The 27,373-nt window shown below is 46.7% G+C and overlaps 3 protein-coding genes and 1 pseudogene across 4 annotated transcripts; 1 reads left to right on the top strand and 3 right to left on the bottom strand.

The window, feature by feature from the left end:
* Positions 1 to 788: 788 nt before the first annotated feature.
* Positions 789 to 3,686, bottom strand: LOC123395582 (glucan endo-1,3-beta-glucosidase 8-like). Its single transcript, XM_045090601.1, has 2 exons — positions 2,892 to 3,686; positions 789 to 2,151 (listed from the first exon to the last, which is right to left on the bottom strand). Exons 1-2 carry the CDS (start codon positions 3,230 to 3,232, stop codon positions 1,014 to 1,016), a joined length of 1,479 nt encoding a protein of 492 aa, XP_044946536.1. The 5' UTR covers positions 3,233 to 3,686; the 3' UTR covers positions 789 to 1,013.
* An 11,207-nt stretch (positions 3,687 to 14,893) lies between these two features.
* Positions 14,894 to 16,953, bottom strand: LOC123396216 (annotated as a pseudogene).
* Positions 16,954 to 20,433: 3,480 nt separating this feature from the next.
* LOC123396592 lies at positions 20,434 to 23,777 on the top strand. Of its 2 annotated transcripts, XR_006609918.1 has the most exons (3): positions 20,434 to 20,558; positions 21,457 to 23,052; positions 23,203 to 23,777. XR_006609918.1 is itself a non-coding variant. In XM_045091484.1 (2 exons), the coding sequence occupies exon 2, from the start codon at positions 21,472 to 21,474 to the stop codon at positions 22,921 to 22,923; it is 1,452 nt and encodes a 483-aa protein (XP_044947419.1). In that variant the 5' UTR covers positions 20,434 to 20,558; positions 21,457 to 21,471; the 3' UTR covers positions 22,924 to 23,777. The 2 variants fall into 2 exon arrangements, 1 of the variants encoding a protein (XP_044947419.1); XM_045091484.1 differs by having other exon boundaries at positions 21,457 to 23,777.
* A 1,101-nt stretch (positions 23,778 to 24,878) lies between these two features.
* On the bottom strand, positions 24,879 to 26,665 carry LOC123396591 (peroxidase 5-like). Its single transcript, XM_045091483.1, has 2 exons — positions 26,380 to 26,665; positions 24,879 to 25,880 (listed from the first exon to the last, which is right to left on the bottom strand). Exons 1-2 carry the CDS (start codon positions 26,569 to 26,571, stop codon positions 25,053 to 25,055), a joined length of 1,020 nt encoding a protein of 339 aa, XP_044947418.1. The 5' UTR covers positions 26,572 to 26,665; the 3' UTR covers positions 24,879 to 25,052.
* Positions 26,666 to 27,373: the final 708 nt, after the last annotated feature.

Raw genomic sequence — 27,373 nt, 5'->3', positions numbered from 1 at the left:
CAAGCGCCGGTCCATCCACATATCAAACTATCAAAGTAACGAACGCGAATCATATGAACATGATGAAAACTAGCTTGACAGAAATTCTCATGTGTCCTCGGGGGCGTTTTACCTCCTATAAGACTTTGTCCAGGCTTGTCCCTTGATACAAAAGGGATTGGGCCTCTTTGTTGCACCGTTGTTACTTTTGTTACTTGTTGCTTGCTACGAATCATCTCACCACATTACCTTGCTGAAAACCACTTGTCAGATCCTTCTGCTCCTCGTTGGGTTCGACACTCTTACTTATCAAAAGGACTACGATAGATCCCCTATACTTGTCGGTCATCAGTTGGCAATGAGGTAACTTAGGCTGATTTATACAAGTTTATATACATGGGCCCGAGTTCTAGTGGATACTAGATTCCTCAACATTGTGTGATCGGTGCTAAATTATTTTCATGTGGCATCCCTCTGTATGTGGCATACTTTTTTGTGTTTTGGCACCGAACACATAGTGGAAAGCCTAATGCATTGTGGTTCGAGAAAATCAATATCAGATGAAGTCCAAATGCCATGAAACTTTATGAAGATTTGTTTTTGGACCAGAAGGAAACTTGGGAGTCAAGGATAATCACCAAAGAAGGCCGAGGCGGCCCACTAGACACCAGGGCGCCTAGGTCACCTCGCGCGGCCTGCTACCTAATGGAGGTCTCGGGCGTCTCCTCCACCGTCTCTGGGCTCTATAAAATCTCAATATTCCGAAAACCATAAAGGAGTCGACGAAAAATCATTTCAGCCGCCGCAAGTTCCAAAATCCACGAAATCCTTGTTGTGGGTTTATATTAATTGTGGGCAAAACCCTTGTCGTTGGTTACAAGGAAGGATCCAATCTAGAAGGATTCGGTTGTTACAGAAAGAACAAGATAGCTACAAGAGAGAGAGAGATCAGAGAGTTGGTTGAGATTACAATATGTCACCAAGTTTAACAACAATTGATCTTGTGAACAAATCAACCGCGGGAATGCCAAATACTATGACAGTGAGAGCTGGAGCAACGCCACCAGCAGGGCGGCAACCGCCGTCGCCATGCCAAGGCGTGTGGCCGCCACCCTCGAGCCCGAGGTGGCTATCTGGATGGTGAAGTTGCAGGTGGTCGTGGAGGGATCCGTCTGGGTGGGCAGCGCGAGGCCCTGGAAGTCACATGCCTCGTCCTTCTGGCTCTGCGCTTGGTAGTAGGCGTTGAAGGCGTAGGAAGCGTTGCCCATGGCGTCCATGCCGTTACACGTGGAGCCGTATCCAAGCGTCGTGCAGTCGGCGTTGCTGCACGCGTAGTCGATCTTGGCGCCAAGGAGCTTGCCGAGGTCGTCCCTGCTCGCCTTGGGGTTCACCGCGCACCACGTCCTCGACAGGTACTGCACGCCCTTGGCAGGCACCAGTGTCGCGTCCCGGCGGCCCTGCCCGCTCAGATCCATGGCGAACTTGGGCTGCCCGTCATACCGGAAGATGCCCCAGTGCCGCTCGAAGCTGCCCGGCTGCACGCTCTTCCTGTCCTCGTCCACCAGCCCGAACAAGTACGTCTCGATGTGCCGGTTCGGCCTCGCCGGCGTGCCGCGGTTCGCCGCCAGCCGCCTCAGCAGCCCGTCGTAGAAGCGCCGCGCGTGGGACGCCTTGGCGTGCCTGTCGCCGTCCGTGGGCCAGCCGACCTCGCCCACGATGATCGGCATGTCGCCGTGCCCCACCGCCGCCAGCGCCGCGACCAGCGTGTCGAAGTTGGCATCGTACACGTTTGTGTACATCACGCCCTTGTCGTTCACCGGCGTCGCGCCGCCGCCGTCGAAGAAGGCAAAGTCCAGGGGGAAGTTGTCGTCGAGGTAGAGGCTGAGGAACGGGTAGATGTTGACGGTGAAGGGCGCCTTGTTCTTGGCCAGGAACCTGACGATGTCCGTCATGACGCCGGAGATTTCGGCGCGGAAGCGGCCCGCCGAAGGCACGGGGTTCCTGGCCGGGGAGTTGTACACGTCGGCGTTGAGAGGGACAGTCGCCTTGATCCGGTCGCCGACGCCCGCGTCGTTGAGCGCGTTCTGGATGTTCTCCAGCGCCGGCAAGGTGACCTTGATGAAGGACCCCTTGTACGCTTCCAAGAATGGCTCGTTGCCCACCGCCACGTACCTGCATTGCGTCGCAACGGTTCATTCACAAGGATGTACTCCTACTTATATACTGTAGTAAGAATCAGAACAAAACTCTTGTCACTTGTGTGTTCAACTTATTATGAAACATTGTGGTTCACCTTCCACTATGTAGGCCAAAACAAATGCTAAATTTGCTCTTTGTTAGTGTGGCATGTTTTATCAAAATCATCATATCGACGGTTATTATGCCAAGAATTGTTGTTAGACAAGCTATGATTTTCTTTCTCTGTATTTCCAAGCAACACCCACACACATCTCATTTATCCGGCGTCCCAGTATATCCAGAAAATGTCCAAAACTGGACACTGAATTAGTGACTATAATAAACTGCATGCTGACACACAAAGAACATGACAACAATTGACAGATACCCCATATTATTATGCAAGTGGTAAGATGGCCCACCAAAAGATTATGATCCCTTGGCTTGCACACCACGACCAACCAAATCGTCCCAACAACCTCCTCCACTCACCACTGTCTCCTCCAACCCTCATCTCATTCTAGTATAAGCACACCAGATTACAGTTTCGTGCAGGAAGAAGAGGAAATTTACACAAGCATGCAATGTACGTAGTATACTAGTATCGCTGTGCTACACAAGAACCAAATGGCCAAATGGTTGGTGGCAATATTACGCGAATATTTGCATATCAGCTGAGATAAGGTAGAAAATTAAGCAGGACGACGGCTGGGAGTGAGAGAAAGGGAGCTTACTTGATGACGACGCCGCCGTCGAAGTCGAAGCGCTTGACATTGCGCTTGACCCAGTCCCTGGCGGCGGCGCCCGAGTCGCCGGCGATGTGGTGGAGCATGTTGTTGGGGATGGCGAGCATGACCTCCACCCCGCTGCCGGCGAGCGCCTTCATGGCCTCCAGATTGGTCTCGAAGAGCTTCACCTTGTTGATGCCGTTGTCCTTGAGCAGCTGCACCACCACCTTGGGAGGCAGAGGGTGCGACGCCTGCGTGCCCCAGTTGACACCCAGCCCCTCCGCCGCCGCCACCAGCACGGCCGCCGCCGCCGCGGCCAGCAGCAGCCCCGCCGCCAGCCTCGCCATTCGCTCCAACTAGAGCCACAGTAGATGCAATGCGCACCAGTGTCGTGTGGAGATGGGAGAAAACTACCAACAAGCAAAGGTCGGGGGAAGCTACCGCAGCCGTGGTGGTGCCGAGCGATTCAAGATCGAGTCTTTCAGGTCCACACCACCAGAACCGGCCCACAGCTCAGCAATGCTCGTATATGTCTGCTGGGCAACTCGCCAGCGAAACGAAAACGAAAGCGCGGCCAAGAAGAAAGCTCGAAAACGAATTTGAGTCCTGTGTGTGTGAAATCGAGCAAAGGGGAGGAGGAGGACGGCCAGAGTCTAATCCAGATGGATCTGATTGTGTCTCTTGTTTTTGGTTGGATCGGGAGGGGCGTTTCGGTAACTCGCTCATGTTCTTGATTTCAGAATCGCGGTCACGTGGGACTTTTCGGCGCCGACAAAGGCATTTTCCTCCTCATGTTCGTGGTGGGTTTTCGAGAGACCTCGTGCACAGCCATATTCTCGACCGTTGGGCTAAATCTCTCCCTGATAATAAAACAAATACGGTTTTTGGTGGTCCGTGTTAAAAATTACTTCTAAAGTTTGCATAAATTACCTAACATGCCACCGGTAAATAATATAACACGTTTCATAAAGCAAAAAATCTTGGACTGGGCCGGTAAAACGTCCAATATTACGCTCTGCACGTTGGGAGAATATCCAACACGCCGTATGGCCCGGCCCATGCACAGGCGCCTGCTTTTAGTTCCATTTATTTATTTATTTATTTTCAGTTTCTTTTATTTTTTTTATTTTAAATAATTTAGAACTTTAAATAATATTTAAAATTTTAATAAACTGATAATTATAAATCAACACATTTCAAAAATTAAAATGTTTGTGACTTCAAAAACTGCTCGGAGTTTTGTAAAAAAATGCTCGCATATACAATAAAATGTTTGCAATTTTAGAAAAATATTTGTACAATAAGAAAAGTCCATGATCTCAAATACAATTCCATGTATTAAAAATTATTAAAGGCATTTAACAAAATGCTTTCTAATTCAAAATATGTTAATGCATTTAAAAAATGTCCTAATATTTTAAAAATAGCTAATGCCTGTTTTGATAGTTTCTTTTTTTATTTAAAACTAGCAAAAGAGCCCGTGCGTTGCAACGGGAAAAAAACACACTCTTAAACATCATGTCCGTGCCTCAGTGCTCACAAAACAAAAACTTATTTATATGTGGTTAGTTCTAAGGTCTCTCTTGCGCGCGCACACTCGCTCGAAATAAGATGAGAAATATGTTGTTTTTTCTCGTGAGGTTTTTCATAGGTGTGTACGTGTGGTTTTTGGTATTTTTCGTCTAAATCTGGTTTAATGGATGTTTATTTGCAATTCGATTCGCCGCCGGTACGAAAGAAAATAATATTTTAGAAATATTTAACAGGTAAATCTAAAATCATATTTAGATTTTCCACAATTTTCTAATTAAATTCTAAATATAATATGTTAAAATCGGAGTTATGCTTGAAAAGATATGGATAATTTTGTTTTACATAAATTATGATCAATTAACCGATACGTCAAGGCGTTTTCTGTTAAAGAAAAAAACAGTTCGGTTGACTTAAATATGGATGACCAATTGCCTAAAAATTCAAAAAGTTTTCAAAGAAATTTCAACAAAAAAAAGATTTGAATGTGACTTAAATATGTATTGTAGGTTAGTTTACATAAAACTGTATTTGCAAAATGATGTGACGGACGACCAGAAGCCGTCCGGGAAGAGGAGGCGGGCTTAGCGCGCGTCTGTTTCGTGTCCGCATCGACAAAAATGAGCCTCAAATTTAGACTGGGAATAGGTCGGTAAACAGAGAAAAAACGGACGCATGTCCATTTGGGTTGGCACGTTGGGCCGTGTTTGATGTCCAAACGGACACACACAAACGATATATGTCGACGTGTTGGATTTCTCTAAACGTATCAATAACAAAAAAACTACAGCATGTAATTATAATGGGTGTTCATATAGATTTTTTTCACAATCGATGGCACACAACATGCAGATGTTTTTGGTTGGTGGGCAACCATCAAAAGAAAGCAAATAGACAAAAAATCCCCACCGAGAGAGCTCCTTATCCACACATCAGTGCCGCTCTCTCCTAACATGCAGATGTTTTTGGTTGGTGGGCAACCATCGAAAGAAAGAAAATAGACAAAAAAATCCCCACCGAGAGAGCTCCTTATCCACACATCAGTGCTGCTCTCTCCTCTTCTCCGTCCTATCTCTCTTCAGTGCATCTATCTTCCCTCCTCCTTTCCTCCGCATGCCATAGGGATGGTGGCACAAGATCGAGGTAGGGGCCCTGCCTCCTCCAACCGCGCGCAAGCAGGCCAAGCGGACGCCTTTGCCCCCTCTCTCATCCTCTCTTCCTCTTCTCTCTCTAATCTCTCTCACATGTTTTCTTCAGTGAGCCCGTGAATGGAGATCGTGGTCTGTCCGTCTCTACCCGTCCGCCACTGGATCCTGTTGGGTTACGTCGCATGGGAAACAAAGAATTTCCTACGCGCACGAAGACCTATCATGATGATGTCCATCTACGAGAGGGGATGAGTGATCTACGTACCCTTGCAGACCGTACAGCAGAAGCGTTAGTGAACGCGGTTGATGTAGTGGAACGTCCTCACGTCCCTCGATCCGTCCCGCGAACTATCCCGCGATCAGTCCCACGATCTAGTGCCGAACGGACGGCACCTCCGCGTTCAGCACACGTACAGCTCGACGATGATCTCGGCCTTCTTGATCCAGCAAGAGAGACGGAGAGGTAGAAGAGTTCTCCGGCAGCGTGACGGCGCTCCGGAGGTTGGTGATGATCTCGTCTCAGCAGGGCTCCGCCCGAGCTCCGTAGAAACACCATCTAGAGGAAAAACCGTGGAGGTATGTGGTCGGGCTGCCGTGGAAAAAACGTCTCAAATCAGCCCTAAAACCTCCGTATATATAGGTGGGAGAGGGGGGACCTTGCATTGGGAGCCCCAAGGGGGTCGGCCGAGCCAAAGGGGGGAAGGACTCCCCCCCCCAAACCTAGTCCTACTTGGTTTGGTGGGTGGAGTCCTTCTTTCCTTTCCCACCTCCTCTTTTTTTTCTTTTCTCTTTGATTTTTCTTCCAATGCGCATAGGGTCCTTTTGGGCTGTCCCACCAACCCACTAAGGGCTGGTGCGCCACCCTCAAGGCCTATGGGCTTCCCCGGGGTGGGTTGCCCCACCCCCCCCCCCCCCGGGTGAACTCCCGGAACCCATTCGTCATTCCCGGTAACTCCGAAAACCTTCTGGTAATCAAACAAGGTCATCCTATATATCAATCTTTGTTTCCGGACCATTCCGGAAACCCTCGTGACGTCCGTGATCTCATACGGGACTCCGAACAACATTCGGTAACCAACCATATAACTCAAATACGCATAAAACAACGTCGAACCTTAAGTGTGCAGACCCTGCGGGTTCGAGAACTATGTAGACATGACCCGAGAGACTCCTCGGTCAATATCCAATAGCGGAACCTGGATGCCCATATTGGATCCTACATATTCTACGAAGATCTTATCGTTTGAACCTCAGTGCCAAGGATTCATATAATCCCGTATGTCATTCCCTTTGTCCTTCGGCATGTTACTTGCCCGAGATTCGATCGTCAGTATCCGCATACCTATTTCAATCTCGTTTACCGGCAAGTCTCTTTACTCGTTCCGTAATACAAGATCCCCCAACTTACACTAAGTTACATTGCTTGCAAGGCTTGTGTGTGATGTTGTATTACCGAGTGGGCCCGGAGATACCTCTCCGTCACACGGAGTGACAAATCCCAGTCTTGATCCATACTAACTCAACGAACACCTTCGGAGATACCTGTAGAGCATCTTTATAGTCACCCAGTTACGTTGCAACGTTTGATACACACAAAGTACTCCTCCGGTGTTAGTGAGTTATATGATCTCATGGTCATAGGAACAAATACTTGACACACAGAAAACAGTAGCAAAAAAATGACACGATCAACATGCTACGTCTATTAGTTTGGGTCTAGTCCATCACGTGATTCTCCTAATGACGTGATCCAGTTATCAAGCAACAACACCTTGTTCATAATCAGAAGACACTGACTATCTTTGATCAACTGGCTAGCCAACTAGAGGCTTGCTAGGGACAGTGTTTTGTCTATGTATCCACACATGTAAATGAGTCTTCATTCAATACAATTATAGCATGGATAATAAACAATTATCTTGATACAGGAATTATAATAATAACTATATTTATTATTGCCTCTAGGGCATAATTCCAACAGTCTCCCACTTGCACTAGAGTCAATAATCTAGCCCTCACATCATCATGCGAGTTACATTGTAATAAATCTAACACCCATACAGTTCCGGTGTTGATCATGCTTTGGCCGTGGAAGAGGTTTAGTCAGTGGGTCTGCTACATTCAGATCCGTGTGCACTTTGCATATATTTACGTCCTCTCCTTCGACGTAGTCGCGGATGAGGTTGAAGCGTCGTTTGATGTGTCTGGACTTCTTGTGAAACCGTGGTTCCTTTGCTAAGGCAATGGCACCCGTGTTGTCACAGAACAAGGTTATTGGATTCAGTGCGCTTGGCACCACTCCAAGATCCGTCATGAACTGCTTTATCCAGACACCCTCCTTAGCCGCCTCCGAGGCAGCCATGTACTCCGCTTCACATGTAGAATCTGCTACGACGCTTTGCTTGGAACTGCACCAGCTTACCGCACCCCCATTAAGAATAAATACATATCCGGTTTGCGACTTATAGTCGTCCGGATCTGTGTCAAAGCTTGCATCGACGTAACCTTTTACGGCGAGCTCTTCGTCACCTCCATACACGAGAAACATCTCCTTGGTCCTTTTCAGGTACTTCAGGATATTCTTGACCGCTGTCCAGTGATCCACTCCTGGATTACTCTGGAACCTACCTGCCATACTTATGTCCAGGCTAACATCCGGTCTAGTGCACAGCATTGCATACATGATAGAAGCTATGGCTGAAGCATAGGGGACGGAGCGCATATGCTCTCTATCTTCATCAGTTGCTGGGCACTGAGTCTTACTCAATCTCGTACCTTGTAAAACTAGCAAGAACCCTTTCTTGGTCTGTTCCATTTTGAACCTCTTCAAAACTTTATCAAGGTATGTGCTTTGTGAAAGTCCTAGCAGGCGTTTTGATCTATCCCTATAGATCTTAATGCCTAGAATGTAAGCAGCTTCTCCTAGGTCCTTCATAGAGAAACTCTTATTCAAGTAATCCTTTATGCTCTCCAAAAACTCCATGTTGTTTCCAATCAGGAATATGTCATCGACATATAATATTAGAAACGCCACAGAGCTCCCACTCACTTTCTTGTAAATACAAGATTCTCCAACCACTTGTATAAACCCAAATGCTTTGATCACCTCATCAAAGCGTTTGTTCCAACTCCGAGATGCTTGCACCACTCCATAAATGGATCGCTGGAGCTTGCACACCTTGTTAGCATTCTTAGGATCGACAAAACCTTCGGGTTGCATCATATACAATTCTTCCTTAAGGAAACCGTTAAGGAATGCCGTTTTGACATCCATCTGCCAGATTTCATAATCGAAAAATGCATCTATTGCTAACATGATTCTGACGGACTTAAACATCGCTACGGGTGAGAATGTCTCATCGTAGTCAACTCCTTGAACTTGTGAAAAACCCTTTGCCACAAGTCGAGCTTTATAAACGGTCACATTGCCGTCAGCGTCCGTCTTCCTCTTAAAGATCCATTTGTTCTGAATAGCCTTGCGGCCCTCAGGTAGTACCTCCAAAGTCCACACTTTGTTCTCATACATGGATCCTATCTCGGACTTCATGGCTTCTAGCCATTTGTTGGAATCTGGGCCCACCATTGCTTCTTCATAATTTGCAGGTTCATTGTTGTCTAACAACATGATTGATAAGACGGGATTACCGTACCACTCTGGAGCAGCACGTGGTCTCGTCGACCTGCGTGGTTCGACAGAAACTTGAACTGGAGTTTCATGATCATCATCATTAACTTCCTCCTCAACCGGCGTTGCAACGACAGAGGTTTCCTCTTGCCCTGCGCCACCATCCAGAGGGATGAGAGGTTCGACAACCTCGTCAAGTTCTATCTTCCTCCCACTCAATTCTCTCGAGAGAAACTCCTTCTCGAGAAAAGCTCCGTTTTTAGCAACAAACACTTTGCCCTCGGATTTGAGATAGAAGGTGTACCCAACTATCTCTTTTGGGTAACCTATGAAGACGCACTTTTCCGCTTTGGGTTCCAGCTTCTCAGGCTGAAGCTTTTTGACATAAGCATCACATCCCCAAACTTTAAGAAATGACAACTTTGGCCTTTTGCCATACCACAGTTCGTATGGTGTCGTCTCAACGGATTTTGATGGTGCCCTATTTAAAGTGAATGCAGCTGTTTCTAATGCATAACCCCAAACGATAACGGCAAATCAGTAAGAGACATCATAGATCGCACCATTTCTAATAGAGTACGATTACGACGTTCGGACACACCATTACGCTGTGGTGTTCCAGGCGGTGTTAACTGTGAAACAATTCCACATTGTCTTAAGTGAGTACCAAACTCGAAACTCAGATATTCACCCCCACGATCAGACCGTAGGAACTTGATCTTCTTGTTACGATGATTTTCCACTTCACTCTGAAATTGCTTGAACTTTTCAAATGTTTCAGACTTGTGTTTCATCAAGTAGACATAACCATATCTACTCAAATCGTCAGTGAAGGTGAGAAAATAAGGATATCCGCCGCGTGCCTCCACGCTCATCGGACCACACACATCGGTATGTATGATTTCCAACAAGTCACTTGCACGCTCCATTGTTCCGGAGAACGGAGTCTTAGTCATCTTGCCCATGAGGCACGGTTCGCACGTGTCAAGTGAATCAAAGTCAAGTGACTCCAAAAGTCCATCAACATGGAGTTTCTTCATGCGCTTTACACCAATATGACCTAATCGGCAGTGCCACAAAAATATGGCGCTATCATTGTTAACTCTAACTCTTTTGGTCTCAATGTTATGTATATGCGCATCGCTATCAAGATTCAATATGAACAATCCTCTCACATTAGGTGCATGACTATAAAAGATGTTACTCATAGAAATAGAACAACCATTATTCTCTGACTTAAAAGAGTAACCGTCTCGCAATAAACAAGATCCAGATATAATGTTCATGCTCAACGCAGGCACTAAATAACAATGATTTAAGTTCATCACCAATCCTGATGGTAACTGAAGTGAAACTGTGCCGACGGCGATTGCATCAACCTTGGAACCATTTCCTACGCGCATCGTCACTTCATCTTTCGCCAGCCTTCGTCTATTCCGCAGTTCCTGTTTCAAGTTGCAAATATGAGCAACAGAACCGGTATCGAATACCCAGGCACTACTAAGAGAGCCGGTTAAGTACACATCAATAACATGTATATCAAATATACCTTATTTTTCTTTGGCCGCCTTCTTATCTGCCAGATACTTGGGGCAATTGCGCTTCCAGTGACCCATACCCTTGCAATAGTAACACTCCGTTTCAGGCTTAGGTCCAGCTTTGGGTTTCTTCGGCGGATTGGCAACAGGCTTGCCGCTCTTCTTCGAATTACCCTTCTTGCCTTTGCCGTTTCTCTTGAAACTAGTGGTGTTATTCACCACCAACACTTGATGCTCTTTACGGAGTTCAGACTCTGCGACTTTCAGCATCGCAAACAACTCGCCGGGAGACTTGTTCATCCCTTGCATGTTGTAGTTCAACACAAAGCCTTTATAGCTTGGCGGCAGTGATTGAAGGATTCTGTCAGTGATAGCCTTTTGCGGGGGTTCAATCCCCAGCTCAGCTAGACGGTTTGAGTACCCAGACATTTTGAGCACATGTTCACTGACAGACGAGTTCTCCTCCATCTTGCAAGCATAGAATTTTTCGGAGGTCTCATACCTCTCGATCCGGGTGTTCTTCTGAAAGATAAACTTCAACTCCTGGAACATATCAAATGCTCCATGACGCTCAAAGCGACGTTGAAGTCCCGGTTCTAAGCCATACAAGACTGCACATTAAACTACTGAGTAGTCCTCCTTACGTGCTAACCAAGCGTTCTTAACATCCCGATCAGCCGTAGCGGGTGGTTCATCTCCTAGCGCAGCATTAAGGACATAATCCTTCTTCCCAGCTTGTAAGATTAGCTTAAGATTACGAGCCCAGTCTACAAAGTTGCTTCCGTCATCTTTCAACTTAGCTTTCTCTAGGAACGTATTAAAATTCAGGGTGACTGTCGCATGAGCCATGATCTACAACACAAATATATTCAAAGTGGGCTTAGACTATGTTCAAGATAATTAGAGTTTAACTTAATCAAATTATTTGCTAAACTCCCACTCAAAAAGTACATCTCTCTAGTCATTTGAGTGGTTCATGATCCACTTACACTAGCTCAAGTCCGATCATCACGTGAGTTGAGTATAGTTTCAGTGGTAAGCATCCCTATGCTAATCATATCATCTATATGATTCATGATCGACCTTTAGGTCTCATGTTCCGAGGCCATGTCTGCACATTCTAGGCTCGTCAAGCTTAACCCGAGTGTTCCGCGTGCGCAACTGTTTTGCACCCGTTGTATGTGAACGTTGAGTCTATCACACCCGATCATCACGTGGTGTCTCGAAACGACGAACTGTAGCAACGGTGCACAGTCGGGGAGAACACAATTTCGTCTTGAAATTTTAGTGAGAGATCACCTCATAATGCTACCGTTGTTCTAAGCAAAATAAGGTGCATAAAAGGATTAACATCACATGCAATTCATAAGTGACATGATATGGCCATCATCACGTGCTTCTTGATCTCCATCACCAAAGCACCGACACGATCTTCTTGTCACCGGCGCCACACCATGATCATCCATCAACGTGTTGCCATCGTGGTTGTCGTGCTACTTATGCTATTACTACTATGGCTACATCCTAGCAAAATAGTAAACGCATCTGCAAGCACATATGTTAGTATAAAGACAACCATATGGCTCCTGCCGGTTGCCGTACCATCGACGTGCAAGTCGATATTTCTATTACAACATGATCATCTCATACATCCAATATATCACATCACATCGTTGGCCATATCACATCACAATCATACCCTGCAAAAACAAGTTAGACGTCCTCTAATTTTGTTGTTGCAAGTTTTACGTGGTGACCAAGGGTATCTAGTAGGATCGCATCTTACTTACGCAAACACCACAACGGAGATATATGAGTTGCTATTTAACCTCATCCAAGGACCTCCTCGGTCAAATCCGATTCAACTAAAGTTGGAGAAACCGACACTTGCCAGTCATCTTTGAGCAAAGGGGGTTACTCGTAACGATGAAACCAGTCTCTCGTAAGCGTACGAGTAATGTCGGTCCAAGCCGCTTCAATCCAACAATACCGCGGAATCAAGAAAAGACTAAGGAGGGCAGCAAAACGCACAGCCCACAAAAACTTTTGTGTTCTACTCGAGAAGACATCTAGGCATGAACCTAGCTCATGATGCCACTGTTGGGTTACGTCGCATGGGAAACAAAAAATTTCCTACGCGCACGAAGACCTATCATGGTGATGTCCATCTACGAGAAAGAATGAGTGATCTACGTACCCTTGTAGACCGTACAGCAGAAGCGTTAGTGAACGCGGTTGATGTAGTGGAACGTCCTCACGTCCCTCGATCCGCCCCGCGAACTATCTCGCGATCAGTCCCACGATCTAGTGTCGAACGTACGGCACCTCCGCGTTCAGCACACGTACAGCTCGACGATGATCTCGGTCTTCTTGATCCAGCAAGAGAGACGGAGAGGTAGAAGAGTTCTCCGGCAGCGTGACGGCGCTCCGGAGGTTGGTGATGATCTCGTCTCAGTAGGGCTCCGCCCGAGCTCCGCAGAAACACGATCTAGAGGAAAAACCGTGGAGGTATGTGGTCGGGCTGCCGTGGAAAAAACGTCTCAAATCAGCCCTAAACCCTCCGTATATATAGGTGGGAGAGGGGGGACCTTGCCTTGGGGCTCAAGGAGCCCGAAGGGGGTCGACCGAGCCAAAGGGGGGAAGGACTCCCCCCCAAACCGAGTCCTACATGGTTTGGTGGGTGGAGTCCTTCTTTCCTTTCCCACCTCCTCTTTTTTTTTCTTTTCTCTTTGATTTTTCTTCCAATGCGCATAGGGCCCTTTTGGGCTGTCCCACCAGCCCACTAAGGGCTGGTGCGCCACCCTCAAGGCCTATGGGCTTCCCCGGGGTGGGTTGCCCCCCCCCCCCCGGTGAACTCCCGGAACCCATTCGTCATTCCCGGTACATTCCCGGTAACTCCGAAAACCTTCTGGTAATCAAACAAGGTCATCCTATATATCAATCTTCGTTTCTAGACCATTCCGGAAACCCTCGTGACGTCCGTGATCTCATCCGGGACTCCGAACAACATTCGGTAACCAACCATATAACTCAAATACGCATAAAACAACGTCGAACCTTAAGTGTGCAGACCCTGCGGGTTCGAGAACTATGTAGACATGACCCGAGAGACTCCTCGGTCAATATCCAATAGCGGGACCTGGATGCCCATATTGGATCCTACATATTCTACGAAGATCTTATCGTTTGAACCTCAGTGCCAAGGATTCATATAATCCCGTATGTCATTCCCTTTGTCCTTCGGTATGTTACTTGCCGAGATTCGATCGTCAGTATCCGCATACCTATTTCAATCTCGTTTACCGGCAAGTCTCTTTACTCGTTCCGTAATACAAGATCCCGCAACTTACACTAAGTTACATTGCTTGCAAGGCTTGTGTGTGATGTTGTATTACCGAGTGGGCCCCGAGATACCTCTCCGTCACACGGAGTGACAAATCCCAGTCTTGATCCATACTAACTCAACGAACACCTTCGGAGATACCTGTAGAGCATCTTTATAGTCACCCAGTTACGTTGCGACGTTTGATACACACAAAGTACTCCTCCGGTGTTAGTGAGTTATATGATCTCATGGTCATAGGAACAAATACTTGACACGCAGAAAACAGTAGCAACAAAATGAAACGATCAACATGCTACGTCTATTAGTTTGGGTCTAGTCCATCACGTGATTCTCCTAATGACGTGATCCAGTTATCAAGCAACAACACCTTGTTCATAATCAGAAGACACTGGCTATCTTTGATCAACTGGCTAGCCAACTAGAGGCTTGCTAGGGACAGTGTTTTGTCTATGTATCCACACATGTAAATGAGTCTTCATTCAATACAATTATAGCATGGATAATAAACGATTATCTTGATACAGGAATTATAATAATAACTATATTTATTATTGCCTCTAGGGCATAATTCCAACAGATCCACGTCGAGCCGATTCAAACGCCCACAACCCCACCCCGCCTTGGAGCTCGCTACCTCTTCGTGGGCCTCGTTCCCATCCGCCGCCGCCGGATCCACACCGGAGCAGTCGAATCCTCCGACTCCTGCCTCACCTACCATCGGACATCGGAGCAATCGAATCCTTCGACTCCTGCCTCACCGACCATCAGGAAGCGAACCTTGGGGCTCGCCACCTCCGACCACCTCTTCGTGGGCCTCGTTCTCATTCGCTGCCGCTGGATCCATGCCGGTGCAGCCGAATCCTCTGGTCCCGATCCCCCGCCTGGTGACCCATGGCGACTCCCCTCCTGCTCCTCCTCTCATGGATGATGGGGACGAAAAGAAGAACACGGCGATGGCAGCACAGTGCATCTCCATCGGCGCCTGGCCCGGCGGTGGCGGTCGTCGGCGCCATGCCGGAGACGGCAGTGAGCAATCGGAATGGGAGAAGAGGAGATGCGCGGTCGTGAACTGGGGAGAAGGGGGTTTGTGTAAAACTGAATCGTTTTCTCCACTTAAATTGGTAGTGCGGGTTGAATACAGAAAATGTCAGGGGCTTTTTTGCAAAACCGCCACGACGGACGATAGAAGCAATAGACGCTTTATTATTAGGGAGAGAATTACCATGGACTTGCTGACACAATTATTAATATTTCAAAAATACTATATATTTAGTTAAAAGGTATTACCGATTCCATGATAGCCTCGGTGAACTCTTTCCTGAGGTTGTCGATTTTGGAGTCCAATGAACAGGCCTTGGTATCATCAAAGTCCAAGAGCAGTCTCTCCAAAACTGCAGGTTCATCCACAATGTGTGTCATCTCATCAGTGAGGCAAGGGTCCAACTGACACATTTCATCGAACGTCTTGCCCGCATTTGGATCTTTTGTGCTTGCTTCACCACCACTCGTAGCAACTGGCTCTGGGATGGTGCCCCACATGGTCTTGGAGAGGTGACAGAGGCTGCACCATAGTAGCCGGAAACGGGGAACGGTGGGCCGTCCCTCGACCCGGATTCATCGTCCCAGAATCAGATTCGGAAACGAGGGTCGATTCGGTAAGATCCGATGCGGATTCGGCGTTCCCGCGGCCGGATCGTTGATTCAGTTTCGGTGACTCGACAGTCTTGGTTCTTGAATCGATCGAGTAAGCAAAAGGTCAGCCATATCAATCACAAACTCTTCGTTTTACTCTCTGCCCCGTTCTTTTCCACTCCCCTAAATAACTCTTTGCTCTGCTCTCCAATTACTCCAAGGCTGCTAATAAATTTTTCATTGAGAAGGAGATGATTTATTTTAGTCTTCATGGATCGACGATGCAGCCAGTTGCTCACAGCCCAGCCAGTTCCCCGTATAAGTACTCCCTCGGTCCCTCTCCCTCCCAGCCAGTTGCTCCCCGCTAGTAAAGATTCACGTTCCTCGTTCCATGGTACCGTACCGGATTCATCGTACCGGAATTGATTGGATCGCGTTTCCGTTTAAAAAAAATTGTTCTAGAGATGTATACCCCCGCTGTACTCTATTTTTTCCAGCCTCCGACTCTCGTCCCCTGTTCCGGTTCCTCGTTCCCACCGTACCGGAAACAGGGCAACTATGGGCTGCACTTGTTTTCTTTGGCAGGGACAATGTTGATGGCGTCGTAGTCGTGCCAGCCCTTGAGACTGCGCACCTTCTGCCGGAGGTCCTGCAGGCTTAAGCCCTTGCTGTCGAGGCGGCCTTGGAGTTGGAGGGAGGCGAGGAGCGCCTTGGTTCTCGGCAGCTTGCCGTGTTCCTTGCGATACGCCACCAGGCCCTCGAGTATCTGGACCTCGTCGCAAGGTGTCCACGCCCACGCGTGGTCAGATGGGAGGGATTTCTTCTCCGGCTCGGGCGGCGCCTATCTCGACTTGTCGCTCTTCTGGGGCGGATCGGCTGATGGCGTGATATTCCTCTTGCGCACCGGCAGCTGGGCATCGGCCTCCCTGCTCTTGGCTGACGGCGCATGCTTGCTCTTCCCGGGGTCCGGCGATTGGGCTGCTCGCACCGGGGCCTCGAGTGTCTAGACCTCGTCGCCGGGTGTCCAGGCGCGCTCCAACGGGAGAGGCAAAGGCTTCTTCTCGGGCTCGGCCGGCGGCGACCTGGTCTTCCCTTTCTTCTTCGTAGGCGGACTGGCCGACGATGCGACCTTCCTTTTGCGCTCCGACAATTGGACATCGGCTACTCTGCTTTTGGCTGACGGCGTCACGGGCTCCAGCGTACGGGTTGCTCAGCCCGGAGATATACCGGCGGGGAGCGTAGGCGGCATTGTCGGTTGGATTTGGGGTGGTGTCTGGGGAGGTGAGAACTGCGGGTTGATTTATGAAAAACAGGAGGGTGTTTTTTTTTTTTTTTTGCAAAAACGCAACCGCCACGTATAGCACAAACGGTACCTGCTTTACTATTAGGAAGAGATTTTTCGTTCCATTTTATTTATTTATAATTTAAATAATTTAGAATTACAAAAACTTTTGCATACTAAAAAATAGGAATTTTGAATTAAAACGCTGACGAATTTTTATTTTGAATTAAAAATAGGATTAAAAAAAAATGCCGGATTTTTTTTTTTGCAAATTCCAACACAATGTCCATGAATTTAATAAATATATTACTGATTTATAAAAATGTTTGTTCATTCAGAAAACTTCATGCGTTTCAAAAAATGTTTGTTCATTCAGAAAACTTCATGCGTTTCAAAAAATGTTTGTGAATTTAAAATAAAATCCTCCAACATAAAAAAGTATGTTCGTCTTTTCTTGAATTGGTCGCCAATTCAAAAGAAAATTAAACCCGTTCGAAATATAAAAAATATTCATGATTTTTAGTAAATGTTTGTAAATTGTAAAAAATGTTCTCAATTTTAAAATTGTATCCATATTTGTAAAATTGTTCACGAAAGATCTAATGTATGTAGTTAAACATTAATGCTTCTAAGTCTATGTGATAATATACCTGTGTGAATTTTGAAGAATTAACTGTTGGAAGCATGAGATTATTATTGTATGTTTTCTAAAAAAAATCTTGAAATTCAGAATAAATCTTTGAGTTACCAATATTTTTGAAAATGTAAAGATTGCTTCAACTTGTGAATAAATTTAAAAAAAGAAATATTTTCTTGCATTTGTGTACAAATTTTTTAAATCAAGCGATGATATGTGAACATAATGTGTTCATCATCATTGGAGATTATGTTTTTTTTCTTCCGTGTCAACGCACGGGCCATTTTGCTAGTTTGGACTTACAAATTTGACCCTCAAATATTGTCATATGTCTGTTGGCTTGGATAAGAATTTACAAATTTGGTATCTCAAATGTTCGAGGAAGGGCGTGTCCGCAGACACTGATTTACCGTGCATTTTTTTCTCTCACAACAAAATATCTTATTTACTATATTACCTTTAAAAAAAAAGGATGACCATCAGCCTCTGCATCTGAAAAATGCATGCAGCCACTTTATTAATTATTCACAAAGATCTTACAAAGCAATACATCAATATGTCTGAAGCCGCCCACTTGGCAGCATTTGTCACTACTCTTATTCAATGATGAAGAGGTGCAGAAAATGTGAGCCACGTATCCAAACCTTTCACATAGCCTCACATCTAAAGCGGGAGGCCCCGAGTGAACCATATACCGGATCAGGGGCACAAACCGGTCCGACACACCCTCAAAGGTCGTCGCCGCCGCCTTCCATCAATCTATCTTCAGAACAGTTACTAACGCATCGACCTTGCAAGTCCTGTCGTCGATGCCCCCACGGCGCCAGACAACGCCTCCTCCCTACGCGCGCTCATCATCACGCATCCGTCGCCGAGACTTTGTTGCGCCTCAACGCCAAGACTCCACGACGTCGATGTGTCACGGGGAACGCCGCTCTACCGTAGATGCCGACCAATGGTCCCTCGAGCCCGTGTGTACCTCCATGAATGATGCCCCCAAGGGGGAAACGACATCAGAGCATCGCCATCATTCGATCTACTGATCTAGGGTTTTCCTTTGAGGTAGCAGAGAGTGGCCTTGAACTTCTCCTCGACGAACCCTTGAGGAAGGGAATGACGTAGACAGCACCGCCATTGCCGGCCTTGGCGGTAGCCGAAAGCAAGCTTTCACCCAGATTTGTTGGAAGAACCCATCTCTCTTGCACAGGCCACCACATCATGTGACGTCCCCGGGAGCGGGATCCCAAGACCCGCCGCCACCAGCGACGCCACTAGGACCCACCACCTGGCCATCATCCCTGGCAAACGGGATGGCGCGACCACCTTGTTTAGATCTAGCAGCACGCCAACGCCTCCTGCCGCCCCCAATCACATTTGTGAAGGAGGAGAGTCAACGCGCGCGCCCACCACCGCTTAGGGCCGCCGGACGGCGCCCGAGCCCGACCACCCGAAGGAGAACCGATTTGGGGTGCGGAACCCCGGATCCGCCGCCGCTAGCCCACGCAGCGTTGTCGGGATCCCATCGGGCTGCCACCCGATCACGCCAACTCCGCCTCCATGTCATACGTCCAGGGACGTCATCGCATCTCAGCTAGAGGATCCCCTCGTGAAGAAGGGAGGAAGGCCCTTCGTCCGCCGTCCGTCGGGGGAGCTTCTCTCTCTGGCCTCCTCCTGCGGCGGCGGGGAAGCAGGGGAGAAGGGAGGTCGAGGGAGGCGGTAGCTAGGGCGCCCGAGTCGCCCCCTAGAGGTGACGCAAGCGGTTTTCTTGTAACCCATTCAGCTCATAGAAAGATAAGTTGAGCATTTAGTATATTACCTTAAATCCATATAAAAGTCATGTAGCTACATAAAGATGCATCCGACTACTACATCAGAACATGCCATCAGATTACTAAATTTTGGCATGTTTAAATTACATACTAGATATGGAGAAGATCATCCACGATTGTCCTTGTCGTCCTTCTTGTGAAAGTAACGGTCGAAAATGCAGTATGGATCAAATCGGATACGCTCACCGCGAAGCTATCCGACCCATCACCGACCTTCTCCTCCGCGCGGGGGGGGGGGGGGGGGGGAGTCCAGCCATGGCACATGCCTCTAGATTCTGCTCTCGGATGAAGGCGTGCGTGTTCCTCCGCTGATGGCTTCCTCCTTCGTGATAGTCCACGCCGCTGCATCGGCCACCTTTATCGGCACCATGTTGGCAATGAGGTGGGCCTCGGCCACTCTGATCCTCTCCTTATGACGGCGGGCACACCGGTCCCGCTATCACTCATACTTCGACGAACCGGTGATGGTAAATAGAAGATTGGAAGGCCCTTTGAGGACTGCAATGATCCAGCTCCAAAGGATCTAATCGCCCGATGCACCGCTGCAATGGACTCATGTCGGGCATATCCCATAGTCGGTCGGGCGCAGTCCTCCCGAAAACAATGGAGTGGAAAGTGGACGACCATTTCCCCTTCATACTCGCACGGGACGACACTCCTGTTTTTTTTTTTTTTGTCCTTTTTTATGAAAGAAAGTTCGTAAAAAACTATCAATATGAGATCTAGTTTTGAAGATGTTGACGTGATAAATACAACGATGAAAATGATTTAGAATTTGAATGCACGATTTAAAAGATAAACAAATTTAAAAAACACGAAATTACGAATAAAGAGAACCCTCGCCATTTGTTACGACCGGTGGGAGTGATCTTTAAAAAGATTTCGCCAGGGTTCTCTGACGCGGGCAGGTAGGCAAAACAATCAAACGATCGGCCCAAAGCCCAGTCCGCTCTAAATGGCCCAAGCCGAACCAACGCGACCCCAACGCCTACGCTGCTTGCTTCAATTCCCACCCTACCAAAAACAGCAGAGGAGTCCGGCCGCCGCCGCCGCCGCCGCCGGGGCTGCCTTCCCCTGCTCCCCGCTGCCCACTCCCATCCCCTCAGGTAGTAGGCTAGTAGCCCTTACGCTCCCCATCTCCCCGTGTACGTATCTCCCCCGTCTTTTCTTGATCCATTTAGATCGATGATTATCTCGTCTGCATCTAATTAGGAATGCCAAATTAGGTGGTTCCGTTCACGCGGTAGCTTGCAACGGTGATTGAATTCCAAGCCTACCGAGCATAGCAGTCCCTCCCACTGAACCAACCCCCTTCTTCTGCCTCGTGATTACGTCTTGGATCCTATCATTTGTTCATCCGTCACTGTTTTCCCCCTCTTATATGCCATAGCAAATACTCCTCAGTAAGCAATTTGCAGTAGCTCCTAGCAGCACAAAACAAGCAAAATTGGCTGCAGCTGCTGAAGCAATTGCCCTGTTTAGTCTTTTCTTTCCTCCTTTACAAGAAAGGACAGAGCTTTGTACGTCACAGAGTTATGCTGTTACAATCTCTCTCTTCACATGTTGGATTTTCCGCATCGGCACTAGGAGGATATCAACACTTCTGCTCAAACACAAGTAGTATATGGTCGACGCATTGTTTTGCACCTATATTATATACTCCCTCCGTTCCTAAATATAAGTCTTTTTTTAGAGATTTCACTAGAAGGCTACATACGAAGCAAAATGAATGAATCCATATTCTAAAGTACGTCTATATACATCCGAATGTAGTCTATTAGTGAACCTCTAAAAAGATTTATATTTAGGAACGGAGGGAGTAGTTGAGGGCTTGATGCATTGTTTGTATGCATGCACATCAGCGGATGCTGTTTAGCTGTCTGGGCTCTATTCCATTGCATCCGCAGGGCAGCGTCTAGAATATCAATCATTTCATCCTACTCCTCAAACTACATTTTCTTCCTTGTCTCATGTTTTCCCCTCTTATCTGCTATCCCTGTTCAGAAACAATTAATTCAGATGGGATCATCTGCCAAGAGTCAGGAAATCGGGTCAAAAAGAAAGTGGAAGAACCAACACGAACATACAGCAAAGCACATTGCATGGCAATCCTCTGGGTACCAAGGCCACCATCCGCAACAGAGGCCTACACGGAATGGCGGTTCACCCACCCTCTGGCTAGAGAGGGAAGATTTCCATGTTTCAGGAGATCGATTATTTCTGACATCCAACCCATACCAACAAGATGTAGAAAGTATGTACCTTCAGGACAAGAAGAACGGGGTAATCACTTGTTTGGTCTGTGGCAAGGAAGGACATTACAGTTCCAAGTGCTATTTCAAGGACAAAGAGCACAAACTCATTTGCACAGTCTGTAGCAAAAATGGCCACTGTAGCATGTGGTGTTGCCAGCAGAACAAGTCGGAGTATCGCGCTTGCACCCGCTGTGGAGAGATAGGGCATAGTACCAGTACACATGGTCTCGGCTGCTCAAGCTGTGACGAGTATCATGACGATGGAGAGTGCCGACTGAGCGAAGTTAAATGCTTTATTTGTGAATCCCAGGATCATTATCTTGCTCAGTGCCCCTTGAACTTCCAAGGTGCTCTGCAGCTTGCGCTATCAAAACAGGGCAACACATCATCTGCACCTGCCAAGTGTTCCGCAAAATCAGAAGGAAAAGTACTGACAGCCAACAAGTCTAGTCCAATATGCTTTACATGCCGTGAAGAAGGTCACTTTGCCTTTCAGTGTCCTCAGAACAGCCCCGACCGGTCCGAAGAATTTGAAGAGAGCAGCACTATAGCTACATCCTCCAACCTGTTCAAAGAATTAGAAGAACGGGAACCTGGTGCTGGTACTGCTAAACAATCATCAGAAATGAAGCTGATATTGAACGATCGATCTTGCCCCTCAAAAGCAAAAGTACTGACCCCCAGCAACTCTAGTCCAATAGTTATAACATGTAAAATGGAAACACAAGGGAAGAAAAGGATGTGCTTTACATGCCATGAAGAAGGTCACTATGCCCATATGTGTCCGCAGAAGTTCGGAGCTATATCTGGCAACACGTCAAAAGAAGTAGAAGAGAGCAGCACTATAGCTACATCCTCCAACATGTCCAAAGTATTGGAAGAACAGGACCCTTGTACTGCTAAACAGTCATCAGAAATGAAGCCGGCATCGGTTGTTCGATGTGTTGGCTGTGGTAAGGAAGGGCACAGGCGCAAGAGATGTCCAACACGAGTATTGACATGGTACAAATGCAATGAAGAAGTCCACGGAGCCAAGAATAGCCCTACTACTAAACAATCATCAGAAATGAAGCCGACATCGGTTGTTCGATGTGTTAGCTGTGGTCAGGAAGGGCACAGGGCCAGGAGCTGTCCAACACGAGTGTTTATATGCTCTACATGCAATGAAGAAGGCCACAAAGCCAAGAAATGTCCTCAGAAGCGCCAGAAGCGTTAAGACTGCCGCACCAAAAGCTATCGCGTAAGCAAACAGTAATACACACTATACATGTCATTACACTTTCAATCACGCCGAGAAGCAGCTGGGAAAGAGATGTTGACACTAAGATACAACCAAGGAAGCTCGGTAAGTTGCTGAGCTGAGCCAGACCTCCACCTTTGACCAAGAAGTTGCTGCATAGTTACTATCTTTTTCTTGTGATACTCTAGCCGTTGGAAGTTTTTCAAGTATGGATCTATTTGTATAATGTGTTTTCGAATGTCTTTTTCTATGAAGTTGGTGGTGCCAATTGAGGATCTGATGAAAAGACATTCCAAAGGCTGCGTTCACAACTGCCTGAATTGTGCAAGTTACTGGCATGTTAATTCCTTGGTCTAATAAATGCTTATCCATACTAAATGAACTGAAGACGTGTACGGAATACATCTTGGTAAGTTACGGAAATATTCTGCAATATCTGAAGAATGTATGGAACATCTGAGTTAGTTCTGGAAAGTTCCGTAAACACCATGAGTTGTTACTGGAGAAGTTTTGGAACCATCTAAATGCTGAGTTCATCAGGTGTGAAGTCTGAATGATGGTAAGTTGGCTTCTTAGGACAAGATATGTCTGCAGATGGAGTTGCATTGATACTTGGGAATGCCAAGATTTACCTGGGTTTTTTTGAGAGACGCGTCGGTGATTTTGAAATAGTCGTGACCCTGGGGTTCTTCTGGTAGAGGGCCTAGTTACGTTCTTTTGGCAGGAGCACACATAACAAACTTAGGCAGATGAAGCCTTAATACCAGTGTTGGCAGACTGAATGTTTACCAGTGAGTTCTTCATTAACTAATAACCTTCATTTACTGCAATTACGTTCTTTCAAACATATACTTTGAATAAGTGTTATTGGTATTGAAATACATACTGCTGTTGTCTTCTGAAAGATCAAAAATAAGCTCTCCTTGTAACCTTTACAGAATAAGTGGACACTCAGGTAAAAGATGGCCTCAGCATGATAGGTATATGTCGTCAGACCCTTTCCCACGTCTAATTCTCTAGAGCGATGCAACACCGATCGTGGCCATCGGTATCTTCCAGTGTACGTTGACGATTTTTGGGCCAGTGCTTCTGCAAGCTCCTGAGTTTCAACAAGTTTGCTTTGCTCACAGTGTGTCATCGATGAATACAAAGAAAATAATACTTTGACACCTCTAATGATTTAGATGTGCTCTTTAATTTTCGTAAGTGCTTTTGCAAGGGTCTGTGCTACTTAATGTACATGACATTGGGCCTTTTCACAAAACAATAATAATAAATATTATTGTTTTATTATAGTGAGTATTGGAGTAATACATACTCTCTCCATCATAAAATTCTTGTCTTAAGTTTGTCTAAAAATGAATGTATCAAAATACTAAAACATGACTAGATACATTCATATCTAGACAAATTCAAGACAAGAATTTTGGGATGGAGGAAGTATTAGGCATGGAATAGAACCTTCAAAACACAAATCATCACATCCATGACACCTCCAGCTAGGTGATGCCATCGATTTAGGCACGCTTCTAGTATATATATTCCGCTTTTACGGAGGCCCATATGCAAAAATAAGCTTTACTCTCTGTGAATGCAGCAGAAGAAGACTTTGTCACCTTCAAGAATTTGGATGTATTTTTAATTTTGGTTTTGCTAGAACTCATCTAGGTGAGTTTTAGTTATGTCTTATTCACCTATATATTAAGTAGCACATACCCTTAAAAACACACATATACAGCACCCACACACCCGCAAAAAAAAACATACAAAAATTAAAAGAGAAAGGTGTGATAGAAAACCTGCAAACACTTACAAACTTTCATCATCTTTGATGCTGCAAAATTTCAGATTTATTTTATTTTATTTTCTATTTCTTTTGATTTTACTGTTCATAAAGGGTGCGTAGGCACCCGAGAGCTGAAAATCCACTCTCAAATTAAAAGGGTATGTGGCCCTTTGACTTTATGCAACATAATAATAATGTTATTATTGTTTCGTTGTAGTGAGTATTGCAGGAATACAAAATAGGCATGGAATAGAACCTTCAAAATACAAATGACATCCATGGCACCTATATATAGGTGCTGACGTTGCTTCTAGGTATACTAGTAGTACTTGTTGTTGATGACTCTGCAGTTCTTCCTTATCTCGTAACGGGTACTACCCTCGGCAGGGAGCTTGCTGAGCTTGATCATGGCGGCGGCGAAGTCGTTGTTCCACTTGGTGGCATTGTTCATGTACTTGGTCAGATCGTCCGCGGCGTCGCTGTCCGTGCGCATAACCCAGTCCGACTTGAAGAGCACCCTGTTCTGAAGGTTGGCGTGGTAGTAGCTGTTGTCCAGGGCGCCCTTCGCCGCGGTGTTCACCCCCGTGGGGTCGTACCCGGCGGTGGTCTGGAAGCTTGAGCTCATGTCACGGATGTTGTTCTTCTCGATCGGATCCGACGTGTTTTGGCTCTTCTTCAGGGCCTCGACGTCATGAATGAGGGCCTGTTTGTAGTTGTCGTCGATAGGTGTCGCGGTTGTATCGTTGAGGCGGTCCTGAAAAGATGAGAGGTGGGAGACACCGATGGAGTGCGCGCCGGAGAGGATGACGAGCTCCTCCTGGGTGAAGCCCTTGTTGGCGAAGTTATCCTTGAGCTGCTGGAACTCGAAGGTGGATTGCGGGAGGATGGCGTCTGCGGCGACGGCCGACGAGACGATGCCGTCCTTGCGCCCTGAGGGGACGGAGTAGGCTATCTTGCCGCCGCTCAGATATCTGGCCGCGTCACGCGCTGCGAAGACGACGATGTCGGCGCACGAGACGCTGTCGCCCAACTTGTACTTGATGGTGTCGATGAGGCTGAAGCCGTCCAGGCCGATGTTGTTGATCGCCTTCTTTTCGGTATTGGTACCGGATGGCGTCTTGTCCAAGAGCACTGATCCATCGCAACCCTGCGTGCATTCACCATCGATCAAATGAGAGCCAGGACTAAGGCCAATTCTAATGCATTGAAAAAGGAGTATATCATATGCATTTTTAATGGATTGTGCTATTATTTAATGTGTTTTTGTGTGAGAAATACATATATATGTGTGTGTGTGTTTTCGTTGATTTTAGTGCTATACGAGTTATTTTCCTCTTATAGATACAATGTGACATCAGATATTAATTTGCATACATAGTGTTATGCACGAGACAAATCTAAGACAAGTAATATGAACGAGAGAGAATACAAATTAAATGTATGATACTATTCCTGCAATGCATAGTATCATAGGAACATCTTATTTATTTGTTTGCACAATTCCAATACGAATATGTGTACAGGATAGACTTGTCATTAAAATATCTAGATATGGACGTAAATTTTGTTGACACCCCATTGTGATTAGTCTAAGATATAGTCCATGGTGAAACATGCAAATAGAAATGAATTGATGTGGACTTTACATTAACCCAGCAGTCGTGGAACACGAGACGGACGAGGGCGGCGCCGATGCCAGGGTTGCTCTTGATGGCCTTCTCTACCTCCATCCTCACGGTGCCCTCGACGTCCACGTAGGCGGCCCGTGTGGCTCCGGCAGAGCATGCCAGCAACAGGCACAGACACAGCAGGGCCGCGCCGGCGTCAACCTTGGCCATCTTAAACTTCAGTTGGAGGTTGAAGCTCTCCTAGTTTGCTAAGTTAAAGTGCTCTAGTGCTGCCTGTGCTTAGATATATAGCTTAAGGTAGAGTGGTATATATAGCACAAGACAGCGCACCGACGATCATGGAGATCGGCCGGCAAGATGGCATTATTTGTATTAGCTGCATGATCCAAGCATTTGACAGGCTTGCGCTTAATTGACCGGAAATGAAGGCCGGTTATCGCATGCAACTACGGCACGCGTGCTGTCGTTACCGTCCACTGGTCAATGCAAGCGCCAAGTTGCAAGGAATTTTGCTTGTCTTTGGTGTTTTCTAATGGATCGTGTTGGGGGTGCACTATCCATTAGGAGAGAAGATGCATGTGCAAAGGTTAATTAGTAGTCGCTGCCATGTTGGAGGCAACTAACTGGGTCGAGTATGTATCTGCGTTGCCTGTGATATTTATTACAACCGGAGGATGTATTAGGCTAGTTAGGTATCAGAACTTGTCTGACTTGGACTTGGACATATCAACACTTACACTAGTTAGTTTGGGTCATCATACAGCCGTCGGTGCGGGTTGATGTGCGATTGGGGGGACGAGGGCGTACGCGCGTCATCGCACACGCAGCGTAAAATGCATGCCATGAAGTCGGGTTGCACGCAATTTAAAGTAAATAAAATGTGTGTGACGACAACGCGACGGGTGCCATGAGGCAACCATGACACGAGTTTTTTTGCACGTGCATAGTTCAAAAAGGCCCATGCATCCCTGAGGAAATATGTTCAACTTATATAAGATTATTAATCAGGTTT

This window comes from Hordeum vulgare, chromosome 5H (assembly GCF_904849725.1).
Source record: "Hordeum vulgare subsp. vulgare chromosome 5H, MorexV3_pseudomolecules_assembly, whole genome shotgun sequence".
Classification (NCBI taxonomy): domain Eukaryota; kingdom Viridiplantae; phylum Streptophyta; class Magnoliopsida; order Poales; family Poaceae; genus Hordeum; species Hordeum vulgare.
Note: the sequence above shows the minus strand (reverse complement) of the source record. Positions and strands in the feature narration are given on the sequence as shown.